The sequence below is a fragment of the Pezoporus flaviventris genome, unplaced genomic scaffold, assembly GCF_033815535.1.
Source record: "Pezoporus flaviventris isolate CSIRO_AGI_PZ_B2104156 unplaced genomic scaffold, CSIRO_AGI_Pfla_v1 ptg000054l, whole genome shotgun sequence".
Taxonomy (NCBI): domain Eukaryota; kingdom Metazoa; phylum Chordata; class Aves; order Psittaciformes; family Psittacidae; genus Pezoporus; species Pezoporus flaviventris.
Genome location: NW_026892602.1, coordinates 881,317 through 896,387, shown reverse-complemented (window position 1 = coordinate 896,387; position 15,071 = coordinate 881,317). Strand labels below are relative to the sequence as shown.

Genomic DNA, 15,071 nt, shown 5'->3' with positions numbered 1-15,071 from the left:
CTGTCCCTCATGCTATCCCTTCATAAGACAACAGGGAATAAAACAGAATTCCTGTAACACCTAATTTAACCTGCTAGTAGCAAATAATAGGTGAAAGAAGTAATTTACATGACACCATCAAGGCTTTTGCAAAGAGCTAATAAAGAAATGTGAGCAGTGAAGACAGGAAATGAAGTTCTGTCTTGAATCAAGAACAGGCTAAAGAAAGAAAACCAAGCAAGGCACTTGCCAGCTTGTGGTGTGGTAAATTGTAGTGCAGAAAGTGCTACAGTTTAATTCCCTTGCCACTGGCTTGGAAGGAAGAGCAAGTAGTGATGTGATAAAGCTATCATTTTGTGTAGCACATACTTAAAAATTATATATGGATGAATACAAACCTTGAAGGTTTAACTGTTATTTGTGGATAACCTTTGGAAGAGGCTAATCACATTCTCTAAAGTGGATCACAGTGCCCAAGCTGAAGGGGCAAGCATGTATGGAGAGAGGTGTGGAGTATTTGTGCAGACTAGCTGCCCCCCTCTTCTGGGGTAAGAGCTCAGCATTGCTCAGGGTGCTCCGAGAAGCAAAAGACAAGTCTAGAAGAAGGAATAATTCCCCCTTCTTTCTAGGTAATGACTCCACTTCAGAAATGCCAGTGCTTCAGGGCAGGTGCCAGCTATTAATTAGTGAAAGCTCTAAAGAAATATTCCTGTTGGGGGCCACAGAAGTGCCTCTGGTAGGTTGGTTGGGTTTTTTTTTGTCCCCTTTGTGGAAGTTGCCTGGTACTGTGGGAGGTGCTGGAAATAGTAAATGTTGATTATTTTGAAAAGAAAAATCCAGGCAGTGCTGCATGACCTGCATGGGGGAGTTAATCTGTAGGCAGTAGTTCAGAATAAAAGAGCATATAGCTTTTTGCAGGGAGGCAGCAATTTTTAAATCTTACTTTAAAAGAAAAAATAATATTAGAAGCAGTTTGAACCTGACTTTGAGCAGGTTTACCTCTTCATTTTCTAAATGCCATATTGCAGCTTAGTCTTTGGCATCAAGTCTGTTCACTTCTGTCCACAAGCTTTCCCTGTGCTCTACTAACGCCACTTTATACCACAAACCCTGAAATTTTGCATCTGCTTCTGCAAATAGGCACTTTACATTTCATGATGCTGCTTACAGCACTGCCTCAACAGGATCCAAAGACACACACACCCAACTGTTGGGCATCCTTTCCAAGCAGGCACGCAGCATTTCGGAACTACTTCTGCTGTGTACATAGTGATGATGGTGGTTGCTACGAAGCAGTTGGTGGCTTATTCTTGGGCTGTCTGTTTATACATGTAACCCATTTACTGCCATTGTTATCACCTCAGGTTGCAGGAAATTACAGCCTTAGGTATGGTAGTGCAGATACAGGCTGGCTTTTTTAGTCATTACTTGGTGCTGTTCCCACTGTCACCTTCAACCCCATGATTGTCATAAATACTCTGGTTTCTTTCCTTCTGATGCTCTGAGGAACTGATGAGTCTTAATTTACTGTCACTGTAGCTATTTTCTTTCTGTTCTTCCTCTCCTTGAACTCTCAGGAGCAGCTGGGTAGATGCAGTTCTGCTTGACATGGATTCTAGGCTGCAGGCTAGAAATGTTGGAGACAGTGCAGAAAGCCCGTTTCTTTGACCTTCAACTGTCATAGTTATCTTGGTGCATGCATGTTAATTTCTGCTTCAGCTCCAACTGTTATGTTCCCTGCTACCCCTTGTGACCTGTGCTTCAGGCCCTAGGAAGAGACCTGTTTTCCATCCTACCCTAATGCCCTTGCATCTTGATGACACCTTTAAATAACACCATAGTGAGAGCTTCCCCAGGGAGAAGAGGTGAAGCAGAAGGGAATGACGAGCCTTGTGGTGGACCTTGTCTAGACAAACCCAAGCTAGAGCCCTTCTTGCCTCTGGTAACCCCTGTTAATGGTGCTCAAATACTGCCTGGTGGAGAGCCACTCCTGTAATGAACACCAGCAATTATTTGGCTCAAAGTAGAGCTTCTGCTGTCAGTGGTGATGGTTCCCATACTTCTGTTCATGGTTTTTTTCTAGCAGTTTGTTACTGTGGCTGAGGCAAACCTGAATTGCAGAAGAACAGACATTTTAATGTGACTTTACATTTGGCTTTCGGATTTGCTTTTGTCACAGGGCAGGAAATAGTGGTTGTGGCAGTGTAATGCTGGCAGGACATATTGGCCATCAACTATCTCTAATCCAGGAGTTCCACCAGTAAAGTATTAGGGCATCCCTTTCTGCCAGTAAATATTCAGTGCTTGGAGGAAGAAAACAGGATAATTTTGTTGTGAGTCCGAGTTCTCAGGGGATTCTGGTACATGTAGTGTCTTCATTTGTCTGGTGATATGCTAACAGCAAGAAGTGGAAACCATTCATGAGGTCTCTTTTCCATTGTCATCTTCATTTGTTGTCATTCTCCTCAAAACAACAACAGCAAAAAAGTGACTGAATTACCTGTGGAAAGTGATATGTGTTGTCCATGTTTCTAGCCTTTGAAATGCCTGTTAGGAGGCTTCTTCAGTCTGCTCTTGCAGAGGGCAGGAGCAGGTTGAATCTGTTTCTGAGGATGGGTCAGAGAACCTGCCTCAGTCAGAGGGAATTCTGCATAGTCTGCGAGTCCTGGGGGCAGCTGGCTTATGGATGGTCAGGAGGTGGCAAGTTCCTCTCCAAATTCCTGCCAAGCCTTGGAAGACCCCTGGTGATAAACCTGCAGAATGTGGTTGTGCATCTGCAAGCCTGGGTCCAACTACCTACTCAAACACAGCACAAACAACAGCTTTGGTTGTGAGGAGCCTGGTAGCCCTTCCAGAACAGTGGCTGAGCACTGCATGTCCCTGCTGGTGTTCCCAAGCTTTGCACAAGTACTGGTTTTGGCAGCATCAGTAGCTCCTCACTGAAGCTAGCAGACAGCATTTGGCTGTCCTGACAAGGAATGAGGTACAGGTGCCACTTTTATTTGATTACCTTTTTGTAATACAGCCCACATTCTTCAGCATGGGGAGGGTAGCTACATTTTTAGGTAGTATCAAAAGAGGTATAGTCTGCCTGATGAGAAGAGAGTCAGAGGTAAATCAAACTGCCTTCACTAGGAACTGATGGATTCCAGAGAGATTGGTCTCCCACCTGACCACATTTTATCCACTTCCTACTGCATAGCACTTCTCAGAATGATGTAGCAGATAAATACTGCAGGCAAACTCTGCTTGAATGGATTAGGACTTGAGGGGACATGGCAGAGATCAGAATCATACCCTAGTCAGCCTCCTAGCACTGAATGCTGACAGCCCTATTTCCACCACCATTTGGCACCTCTGAATATTGGGCAGCATGCACACTCTGCTTCTCTTTCCTCTGAGGAGCAGTGGAAAAATCAGGGGAAGTGGTGATGCTCTCACATGGGCAACCCAGGCAAAATCCATCTCCACCTCTTTGAGGTCTGAAATGCCTCCTTCGCTTACTGTCAAGCCTGTGCTTGAGCCTCTGAGCCTCAGTCACCCACTGTCCAGAGTGGCTTCAGGAGCATGTCTGTTTTGGTTCTTGTGACGTGCTAGTAGCATGTGCGCTCAGCAGAGCAAGACCTCCTCAGCACATTGGCTTCAGCTTGGGCCAGGCAGGCAGTGAAGGAGGAATTAATTTCTTAAGATCTAAGGAGATATTTTTCTCTAATGAGTTTTTTTTAAGGGCATTTTGTGACTGTGATGAGCCTTCTCAGGTTCCGCAGGACTGTGTATGATGGTAGTTTGGTACCTAGCCATCCCAGACCTGGCCTAACATCCACAGCAGAGGTGACCCAATTGTAGGTCCAAGTCCTGCCCTTCCTGTAGCCTAGCCTGCTCTTCAGGAGCATGGATGTGTTGTCTTGCAGAACTATCACCATAGGACTGGTTTGCTGGCCCCATCAAAGGAGCTGTCTGCTTCAGATAGGGATGTAGGAAGCCCCACAAGTGCCTTAGAATACCCTGCATAACTTGACATGACCAGGATACTTCCATGTAGGGGCATCAACTCTGTGTGTCAGTGAGGGAACAAGCCATAGGGGAGCAGCACTGCAAAGCATTCTTTGTTGCTCTGGGAAATGCTGCATAGGAGCCAGTAGAGCTCCAGTGTCTTCTGCCTGTTGTGCTGCTGCTCATCCTCTCATCCCTGCTCCTCCTCACCCTCCTAGAGTGAGGAGCTGGAAGAGCTCAGGATACTAGGCAAATACTCTATGGTGTTTCATACAGCCAAGGTGGCTTTATGCAGCTTGGCATTTATGTGGTCTCCATGTCTGTTACGGAGAGTATCTGGGAATCTTGGCTTCTTGGTTTTGTTCCCTTGTGTTGATTCCTCTTCTCCCTTCTCCCCACCACCTTATGTCCTAAGCCAGCTGTAAGTAGCTGTGAGCATGGTAGCTAGGAAAACTTGGGTCCTGCTTTATCATTTGCCAGTTGCTTTTCTGAAGGTGTTGATAAAGCAGGAGGTGGGACCCCTGCTGTGTGAAGCTAAACAGAGGTTTACTCGAACACTGAAAGGACAGACCAAAACAGACTCTGGAGCTGTCAGTTTGCCCTGAAGCTAGGGGCAAGCAAAAGCTGCCTCCACACATCTCTGTGCTGATGTTGGCTGAAGTCAGCAGTGGTCTGTGCAGAGAAGGTTTCCACACCAGACCTCTAATGAGAATGATAATTGAGCCATCCTCCTGCCAAACCTGCCCAGGTTTGATTGGCATCCTGAGGCCCATTTATTCTCTTATTGGCTTTCAAAAAATACTTTTTGAGTGAGTTTGACCTTGAGCTTGCTGCCTTGACCCGTTTTTCACTTCTACAGATGGAGATGCTTGTTCTCCTGGGCATGTCATGGATGTTTTCCAGGGTAACAAAGAGCCTTCTGAAAGGCAGGTTTGGGTGCTGCTTGCATTATTCCTGACCCTAGTGCTTTTTTCCCTGGCCAAAGAAGCCTGCTGTCCTCCTCCCCTGTAACACGTTGCAATTTGTTATGCAGAAATCAAGGAGGTGGAAAAGCAAACGAGAGGGGACAGATGCCAACAACCGACCCATTAAAGCTGCCGGGAAAGTTATTATCCAAGATATTTCCTGCTTGCTGCCTGTCCACAAGCTGCTAGGAGAGCTCTATATGTGAGTATATATGAGTTGGCACCCTTTCCCAAATCAAAGCAGCTGTTTTTTGCTGTGCTTTACTACTGATATCAGTCAGCCCTGATCTTTGAGTGCTTCTGTACCTTCTTCCTCTGTTCTTGTGTTGCTGCTTTATCAAGGTATCCCTCTGCCTGTGGAGGGGGACTTGTCTCCTATAAATGTGAAAAGCGTGACAAATAAATTTGTGCTAGGGTGTTGTATACAGAGTTTGAACATCATTGCAAATCTTACAGGTTTGCAGCTTGAGAGAGGTTATCAGTACAAATTCCTTTTCAAATCTTGTGTTAAACTCCACACTTAAATGCAAAGGCTTAAAAATCCCAATAAATGCACATTTTCATACTGTAAATCTGTTAATATCTCATAAGACTTTTTCATTTCAGAAGTATTTGGAATGCCCCATTCACTTGGAGACTTGGTTGTACATGCCAGTGTCTGTACAGCAGATTTTTTTGCTTTAATGGAAAAGATGGAGAAGTTCTGTGAGTTTTGGTTGTTTGGTCAGGGGTTTTTTAAGGACAAGGGGCTTCTTTTTCCAAACTCTCTGTTTCAGATAGTTACAAAATCTCTGTTCCTGATTTTTTTTTTCCTTAGCTTTGGTAATACTGCCTTGTCCTTCACAGAATTTTCAATTTGTGGACATTCAGGGAAGAAGCAGGTGTCCCTTCTTAGAGGAGACAGAAGGGTATGGGAAGAGAGAGAAAACAAAAATATCCCGTGTCAGGTTTTTTTCTGTATTATTAGAAGAAAGTGTTCTTTAAAAAAAAACTGTTGGACCTTTCCACTCTGGATATCTCATGTGTGAACATCCTGACCTTTTTACATTTGCTGTAAGATCTTAAGCAGTAAAAGTGCCACATGTCTGGGGAAGAATTCTGATGATAATCAGGAAAGCTCACATGGGTTTCCTCAGGCCACCTTGCCAACCTCTCAGAGACTCCACAGTGAATGTGTTGTCCTACTGCAGAGCAGGCTGAAGACCAGTCTGCTTCTCCTCAGCATGCCACTGTCTCAGTCCAGGTCAGTCAGAGCAGACCAATTGGCTGAATGGGCACAGGACCACATAACTGATGGCACCAGCTTCTAGGGACAAGAATGAATCTTGGCTTAGGGGTATTCTGGTACAAGTTTGATCTGGTATCTCCTTGGAGATGGTGCTTCTTAGGATCAATCCCAGCTAGTTTGGAAGCTGGACTTGATGTGCAGTGCGTTAGTGAAGATGAACAGTGGGAGAAGGATGGCAGTGATCCCTGAATAAGAGAAGGAAGCTATGGGATCCTGGCTATGCTAGCACGTTTGTATTGATCAGGAAATTTTGAGCTACTCGCTGCTGTTAGTACTACTTTTCCCCATCCCTCCCCACCTTTATAGGTAATGTGGGTTTTAGCATGAGTTTTTCTTTTTACTTTTACCTTCATAGATAACTGAGCTCTCTCTTTTTAGACTAAATGTGAATAATATCCAGGAGACTTGCCAGAAGAATGCTGCCTCAGCCTTGGCTGTGGGACGGAGGGACCTCGTACAGGTATGGCATTGAGTCGGAGCTCTTCCTCAGCACGCTGTGCTACCTTCAAATGACTTGTGCTCTCACCTTGATACCCAAACAGCCACCTGGGTTGAGCAATTGTTCCAGGGAATTTCCATTTTGTGAACCAAGGCCTGTGGAAGAGCCACAGAGGTGGTCTCTATCTCATTGATTCCTGGCATTTAGAGATTCCTTCCCAGGGCTGCAAGCAGATTGTTTTATGCCCTTTGTCAAACTGAGTGAAGCACATTTTTCAGGGAATTCCTGCAGGCAAAGTGAGGAATGCAGCCTGCTTTTGAGTCAGCAAATGGAGTAACTGTGCACAGAGTTGCCGAGCTGCTGTCAGCATTTTGATGGGTGATTTTTTTACTTCTCTCTTATGCATAATGGTTCCCATTGTTTGATATTCATCTGCATTGGCACTGGGTGCCAGCTGCAGCCTGCTTCTTCACAGAAGTCTGAACCCAGGAGCCCAGCCCCAAAATGGGGCTGGCTACTTGCCTGCAGCTAATAATAGGAGAAAAGTTATTATTGTAGCACATCTTTTGCTGTGTGATTAGTCCAATACAACAGGCAGAACATTTGACAGGAGCATCTGAAAGATACAGGAGCTGGCACTACCAGAGGAGCTGTTCTCTACTCCTGAGCATTTGGCTTTTCCTAGACCTGAACAGGGAACATGCACAGGCTTACCTCATCTAAGCAGAAGCAAACTCAAACTGTTGTCTCGCTTCTTGGTGGGTTCTCCTGGAGCAGGAGAGAGGACGCAGGTCTACATCCTCTTTGTCAATGCTTCATCTTGCATTGCCCACATAGGACCAGAGCTTGGGTGGAATAACTTTTGCAAGCTTCCTCTGAGATACCTCTGTTTCTTGCTTGTTTTTCCCTGTCCTATGTAACTCCACTCTGTGTTGCAGCTTGCCCCATTCCTAGCAGGTAGGGGTGTTTAAGTTGCACGTTACGTGTAAGATGTGCTCTATAGCAGTATAGGAGGTGGCATCTTACCAATTTCCTTTCTTTGTTCTCTTGTACTCAGCCCCATCTTTGGTTTCTGTCCTGTTTCTGGTTTCCCAGTGAGCAGCTGGGGGACTGCTGCTCCTCGCTGTTCTTCCTGTTTGGAGCATGTGGGTTTTCTTTACTTTTCCATGTTACCAGCTCTGATTTCTGCAGTCTTTCCAGCACAATTTTCTTTTCCTGTTCTCTTTTTCATGCCAAACTAGGAGCTATGCTTTTCCTTGGAATATTCTAATTGCCCCAATTTAAAAGGCATAACAGACAAAACCAGTCCTAGAGCAGCAGTATAGAGGCTGAAAAGATCATTTTCAGAGTGGAGTATGTAAATGAATGAGAAATATCATGTGAAATAGCTAAACTATTGGAGTAGAAATGGCAAATTTGTACTCCTGACCACACTGGGCTGCACTGGGAGAGCAGAGATGATCAGTAACACAACTAATCAAAAGATACTGGTGAATGACTGCATGAAAAGTAAACTTTCAGCCACCAGACATCTCTGAATCCGAGAACAGTATCAAAAACTAAAACTAAACCCTTTTGAGGTTTGTTACTATAAAATGCACTAATAGGTCTGTTAAGCTACCCTGAGTGTTAGACTGTTCTTCAAGGTTTAACTCAAACCTAAAGCAAGTGGAACAGGGAAAGCTTTGGGTTTGTGTTATTATGTATATTATTTGTGACATAGAGGCTGAAACTGCTCCTGGCTGCTAGGAAAAAAAAAAGCTCCATTATTATCTGTCTGTGAGGGAATTTGTACACACCCATGCCCTGAGAGTATGGTTGTTCCTAATTGTAGCTTTGATGCTTTTCCTTCCTGTCTGCCAGGTTTGGTCACTGGCCATGGTAGCCACTGATCTCTGTCTTGGACCAAAGTCTGACCCAGATTTGGAGATACCTTGGGCACAACATCCATTTGGACGTCAATTACTGGAGTCCCTGTAGGTGTTTGAATGCCGGGGAGGGGTTGGGGAATGGCTGCTGAAGCAAAGCCCTCCATAACTATGTACCTGGTGGTAAGGTGTCATTTCAGATTTGGAGTAGTGTAGTGTCACAGCGTGTATATTCACTTCTAAAGCCTGAGGTGCATCAAGAAGGGAAGCTGCAAGTGTGTTTATGACATACAGGAGGCAGGATTTGGCCTCAGTCTAGCACCCAGGTCATCTTTGGCTGACACTGATCAATAGGCCAGGTGCAGTTGGAGCTCTGCTTTCCAGCATTTACACAATGCCTGGCTTAGGGATTTTGGTTTTCTGCTCCCCACCTAAATGAGGGTGTTGATGCAGCTGCTTTTTCCACCTTCAGAGTCACTGTTGCCATATAAACACGAGGGAAACCATTCCACTGGTCTCAAAGCCAAGTATTAGCTGCATATGTCTTTCTGCCATTGAATCTCTTCAGGAGAGGACATAATTAGTAGTTGATATTATCTCAGTATACCCTAATTGGAGGCATAGGATTTGTGAGGTGTACTTTGGCATTACTGTTGCTTGACGTAGCTCTTTCCTGCTATGTGGCAGTGGTGGGAGGGGAGCGCAGTCTTCAGAGCAAACCGGAAACTTCACAGCCACCCAGAAAACCTGTGGTCCACAAGGCAAAACAGGTTTTCTCAGAAAGACATTGTAGCTGGGGGTGAGTCTAATGGCTGCAGCTTTTAAAATTAGTTCTGTGGATGTTGTTCCTGAAGCCGCACAAACTTGGGATAATCAGGGCATGAGTACTGCTGTATTCCCAGACCTCCCATCTTTCTCTGGCCTGTGAGTGTGCTCAGGAGGAGGACTGGCTCCTCAATGACAGAACAGAAAGGGCAACCGAGTCCTTCAGAGCATACATGCCTTCTCTGGTCAGTAATGTGTCCCAAATTGGTTTAGGCAAGAGGCTCAGAATTAGTTGCCCTGCAGTCTGAATACTTTTGCCACTGAATTCTGCCCAGTCCCACACTGTGTGTCCTTTTCATTTCACAGGCTGGCTCATTACTCTCAGCTCCACGATGTGCAGACCCTGGCCATGCTCTGCAGTGTATTTGAAGCCCAATCCAGGCTACAAGGGTGCCCAAACTCTGGCCCCTTTCCTCCTCGTGCCTCCAACCTGGCCTCCCACAGCCGCTATGTATGATTGCCAGTTCTTCCCCATTTGTCTCGACTATCTGTGAGCATTGCTCATATAGGTAACATGATTTCCTCTCCTTTCCTCTCAACAGCCCAGCTTTACTTCCTCTGGTTCCTGTTCCAGTATGTCAGATCCTGGACTTGGCACCGGAGGCTGGAGCATAGGTATGAAGACCTGGGTAGGAAATAGCAGGATCTCCGTCCCTTCTGGCCTGGATTTTAGGTGGCTTCTGCTCCTTCCTTCCTGTCGGGGAAGTAAGGTTGTGGTTGTAAATGTACTCTGCTAGAGTATATTTTCAGAGTTTGGCCCATGTGATGGGACTCTGTGGTTGGAAGTGAGCAGGGCTTGCAGTAACCACGTCCATGCTCGTGCAGTCCTGCCCCTTCTGACTTCTGTAGCATGCTGTGCCACTAGGCTTTCGAGGAATTGTTGCAAACACCTTAGACATACCCAGCTAGGCCCTTAGATCTCAGGTTAACCGAGAGCCAAGAGCTCCCACTGCTGCCTTTTCCAGTGGGAGCCAAGTAAAGAGACAGACCAGTTTGTACTGTTTTGCTTCCAGCATGGCTATAGCAAGCACTTGGGTTAACTGCCTTGACTGAGGCTGTTATCCATGCCAACTCCTCCTGGTATTGGCCTACACATGACTGGACATGGTTCCCAGGATTAGCTGCCCCATTACCTTCCCAGGGATTGAGGTAGGGCTGAGTGCCGTGCAGTTCCCTGGGTCCTTCTCCTTGTCTTTGAAGGCAGCAGTGACATTTTCTTTCTTCAGTCCTCAGGCACTTCTTCCAGTCACCACAATCATTCAGCGATTCAGTGGCCTCGCAGTATCATCAGCCAGCTAATTCCACAGGGTTCAGGGGGAGCAAAAGGAGTGCTGTGCTTTTTCCTATCACTGGAAAAACAGCAGCAGTTGGGAAGGCTGTGGTTATCTCATGTTCTTGGTGCCATGAAGTACCCACAGGCCTAATGAGGTTTTCTGCTGAGCTGCAAAGGTGTCAAAGACAAATCATTCTTAAGGGCTTCAGTGTCAGAGTTGAAGCCGTTGGCTAATTCCTTGTGATACACACAGCCTGGGGCAGCATCAGCGTTGTTAGCACCAAAGCTGTAACTTTTCAGGGTGGTATCAGGGCATCTGTGACATGAGGAAGAGCAGAGAATGGTGCTTAGTGTAGCTGTTGATGTCTTGTAGCCATTATTAATAGTCTTCTCCCTGTCCCAAGGGCAATACCTCCCATAGAGAGATCCCTTTACGTAACTGCAGCCCTTGTGATGAGAGTCCTCCCTCTCTAGGAAAGAGACAGGGAGGACTCTCCTGTCTCCTTCCAAGTCTGCCAGGGATAACATTCCCAAGCAAACTCTCTGGGATTGAATGCCTGATTACTTGCTGTCTAAAGTGGAAAAAAGCAAAAGGGATTCCTCCATGTTAAATTTCTTTGCCTGATGATCCCCATTCCCATCCTATCACCAGAAGAGTAATTTGTCCTTGCCCATGGCATGGGGGTTGGAACTAGATGGTCTTTAAGGTCCTTTTCAACCCAAACAAGTCCAGGATTCCAAGTGCAGTAGAAGCACTTGGCAAATAGAGATGGTTACTTAGTTTTCTAAGGTAGTGGTCTTCCATGTTTCCTTCCCCACCTTGGTTTTGATGAGGTTATGCTCATGAGCACTTTGCTTTCTGAGGTGAGCTCACAGCCTTTTGATGCTTGCAGCAAACAAAGACACAGAGCAGGCCTCCACTCCCTGGTGTGAGTCTTCTCCAGATGACTTTCGCTATGGAAACCTAACATATCCCGATCATCGGGAGCGTGAGAAAGACCAGCATGAGAAGAACAAAAGGTAGGTTATAGAGTGTCTTGGGGGCACTCAGGGGTGTGTTACTCTGTACCCGAGTCAGCTAAAACACTATAGCCAGGTCTCTGTTGGTGCTGTGAAGTACCACACCTGCTCCTGGACCTTTTCATTTGGAGAAGCTTCATACTGCAGATCAACTCTGCTTGGATGGCATATGATACATCTACAAGTGGCCATGGTGGGGGCCCCAGTGGGCAGTGCACCCACTGAGTCCACACCCTTCAGTGTAGAAGTGGAGGCCAGACCCATTAGCGTTCAGCCAGGTTGTCAGCAGCACATGGGAGGCAATCTGCTCTCCTAGCAGTGTTACCTAGTTGTATAGACATCACTGGGAAAAAGATTGCAGCCACTGGGTGGATGACAACCCTGTTTATTCCTCTAGGCTCCTGGATCCTGCCAACACTCAGCAATTTGATGACTTTAAGAAGTGCTATGGAGAAATCCTTTACCGCTGGGGCCTGCGAGAGAAGAGGGCTGAGGTTCTCAAGTTTGTCTCTTGTCCTCCTGATCCCCACAAAGGAATTGGTGAGTGCCTTCTTCAGTCTGCTCCAGCTGCCAGGCAGAGTCACAGCTCTGCCTCGGGAGCATAGGAACACAGGGTCAGTAGGTAGGATGTAAAGTGTCCCTCATGCTGCCCAGAGGTTTGCTCTGCTGAGAGATGGGTTTGGCTGCTTCTCAGCTTTGCTTGGAGATGAGGCTTGCAGATATTAGTTCAAGGGCTTGATGTTGGTTCAAGTAGACAGCAATATCTCTTCAGCAAAGCTGGAAAAGTACACACTGTTATCCTAGTGATATTCAGCTGTTTATGCTGATGACCATTCTTTATTCCTTCTGAAGAAGAGCCCAGACATGATCTGTCCTAACTTCTGAATCTGGGCTGATGTGTCCTTCTAGTGCCATATTGAAAGATCTCTAACTGTGGGTGAGCCAGTCAATAGGCAAATAGAACTTTCATTCCAAAATTTTTCCAGCAGTGTAGGTGCCCAGAACTGCTGCTTAAGGGCAGCTGCCAGAATGCCTTCTTCCTGGGCCTCTGGGAGAAGGTGCACCTAACCTGGGAGGAGAGATGGAGAAGAGATGCCAGGGAATTTGTGGCTGTCTCACCTTGGCACCTGAAACTCCTCCTGGGGAGTAACTGGAGGGAAAATTAGTGAGTTTGACCACTGCCATTGCCCCTCCATGGCTGACAGCCATGGCACTGATACCAGACTGAAATTGCTAACAGATACGTGACTGTCCATCCCTGGCAGTGTTCAAGGCCAGCCTGGATGGGGCTTGGAGCAACCTGGTCTAGTGGAAGGTGTCCCTGCCCATGGTGGGGGTTGGAACTGGGCGAGCTTTAAGGTCCTTTCGAACCCAAACCATTCCATGATTCTGTAATATTCTCCCACTGTGTGGGAGGTTTGAGGCCAGTCTCTTGGGCAGCGAGTCTGGGGGCCTCCTTTGTTGAACGGGGGGCTGTGTGCAGGGCTGCCAGGACTAACTCTCTGCTTGTTCCCTGCTGCCAGAGTTCGGCGTGTACTGCAGCCACTGCCGCAGCGAGGTGCGTGGTACCCAATGCGCCATCTGCAAGAGCTTCACCTTCCAGTGCGCTATCTGTCACGTGGCGGTGCGAGGCTCCTCCAATTTCTGCCTGACGTGTGGACACGGGGGCCACACCAGCCATATGATGGAGTGGTTTCGCACACAGGAGGTGTGCCCTACAGGCTGCGGATGCCACTGCCTGCTCGAGAGCACCTTCTGAGCAGGGCTGGCATCCCGTGAGCTGCACTTACTCTTTTAATTCCCAAATGATGGTGTATCAGCTCTGCTCCACAGCATGTCTGGAGGAGATGCCACAGTGAGCTGAAGCAGGGTGTCCTGGTGAGGCACTGCAGTGATGTATACAAGTGCTTCCAATATTCCTACACATGTTGCTTTCAGACTGATGTGACCAAATTCCCTGTGTCCATTGCTGGCAATAGATGCCAGTAAAAAAAAATTTGCTCCCTTCTGCAAAAGGGTGTATGAATATTTGCTAGTCTTCATGGGGATGAAGAGGTGTTTAAAAGCTTCTTTGGAAAGGGCTCTCATGGCAGAGCCAAACTTTCTTCAGCTGCATAGTGTCTTTACAGGGACTCCAAGGGAGCCAAATAGTTAAAGCAGAAATAATTCACAAGCAACAGTGAGCTCTAAAGGCGAACTGTGAACTGGGCTTAGAGAACAAACAGTCCATAGGTCTGCTCAGAGTCACTTTAGAAAGCAGCAAGGTGTTTTTTTTTTTTTTGGAATGGCTGTTTACATTTATTAGATTATCCCATAAAGCAAGAGTAAAATCCTGGAAAGTAACATTTTTTAGGATTACTTCCTAAATAGCTTCTCCATCACGGGTCTATACCTGTGGCTGGTGTGTAAAGCCTCACTGTATGCCCAGGGTCACTGGGATTAATTCCTTTCTTCCAGCAGTTTTAGTCCTGTTACTCCAGTGTCTCCATCTGCTGCTCTGACCTGGTGATATAATGCACTTTAACTTGCCTGTCCCTGCCTTGTCAGTGATGCTGCCTTTTGAGTCTGGGATTCATGCAGCATTTCCATGGGTGGTGACACCTGAGATGGTTTCAGACAGCCTTTTCTTCCCTTCTGAGCTTGCTTCGTGCAACTCCTTTTGACTGTTTTCTCCATGCTCTATGAGGAAAATCTGTGAATAAGTTGAGGTTTGCTGACAGTGTGCTTGAGTGGCAAGGCTTCTGAGATGGGGAGCAATTTTGAGGGGAAAAGGGGTTTTAGAAGGGTGGTGGGATTCATGGAGGCAAAAGGTTTGTGCCTTTTCTCCCTGTGGAGCTTCAATAGCAGAATGTACCAGATTGATCCATCTGTTTGGGGCTGTGCCCCTGGGCACTCCCATCCCAGGGATGCTGTGCAGTTGTGTGCATGCCCTGTGCACCTCGAGCTCCTCTGAGTAGGCTTTGGCCTGAGCTTTGGCTTTGGGCAAATGGGTGGTGAGGGCTGAACCCGCTGGAGTTACTACCATGCCATGCCAGCACTGATCCCAGTTTCCTGTGCTTGCCTGATGTGCAGGGCCATGTGCCATGCCTGCTCCCAGCCTTTGTGCCAGCTTTGCTGTGGAATAAACAGATGGGTGTCTCTGAAAATATTATACCATTAAAGATATTTTTTTAAGTGCTCTTCTGGTAGAACTTGATGTTGCTGTGCTGGTTCTCCCTCCTTGGGGAGCCCTCCGCAGCTCTCCCTCCGAGTGTGGCAGTCGCTGCTGCACCCATAGCCCTCTCCCTGCACCCCACACTGGGATCCTGCTCTGGATACCTGCACACAGCAGCCCCAGAGAGCTGCAGTAGCTGTGGGGCTCACTGCCTGCTGCAGGGACCCCCAGACTGACTTTCACAGCAGGATAATGTGATGGTGCCTG

At 46.9% G+C, this 15,071-nt stretch overlaps 1 protein-coding gene across 4 annotated transcripts in view; it reads left to right on the top strand.

Moving 5' to 3' along the window:
• The window catches only part of WDR59 (WD repeat domain 59), a 50,056-nt gene extending 35,227 nt beyond the window's left edge, over positions 1 to 14,829 (top strand). For 3 of the 4 annotated variants that reach the window (XM_061468925.1, XM_061468926.1, XM_061468927.1), the window contains 8 exons: positions 5,006 to 5,139; positions 6,604 to 6,685; positions 8,528 to 8,640; positions 9,664 to 9,808; positions 9,900 to 9,972; positions 11,524 to 11,650; positions 12,048 to 12,190; positions 13,174 to 14,829. In XM_061468925.1, coding sequence (XP_061324909.1) covers positions 5,006 to 5,139; positions 6,604 to 6,685; positions 8,528 to 8,640; positions 9,664 to 9,808; positions 9,900 to 9,972; positions 11,524 to 11,650; positions 12,048 to 12,190; positions 13,174 to 13,409 — 1,053 coding nt within the window. In that variant the 3' untranslated portion in view covers positions 13,410 to 14,829. Of the gene's footprint in view, positions 1 to 5,005; positions 5,140 to 6,603; positions 6,686 to 8,527; positions 8,641 to 9,663; positions 9,809 to 9,899; positions 9,973 to 11,523; positions 11,651 to 12,047; positions 12,191 to 13,173 lie in introns of those variants that run through there. The other variant, XR_009746142.1, reaches the window with a different exon arrangement.
• The last annotated feature ends 242 nt before the right edge of the window (positions 14,830 to 15,071 follow it).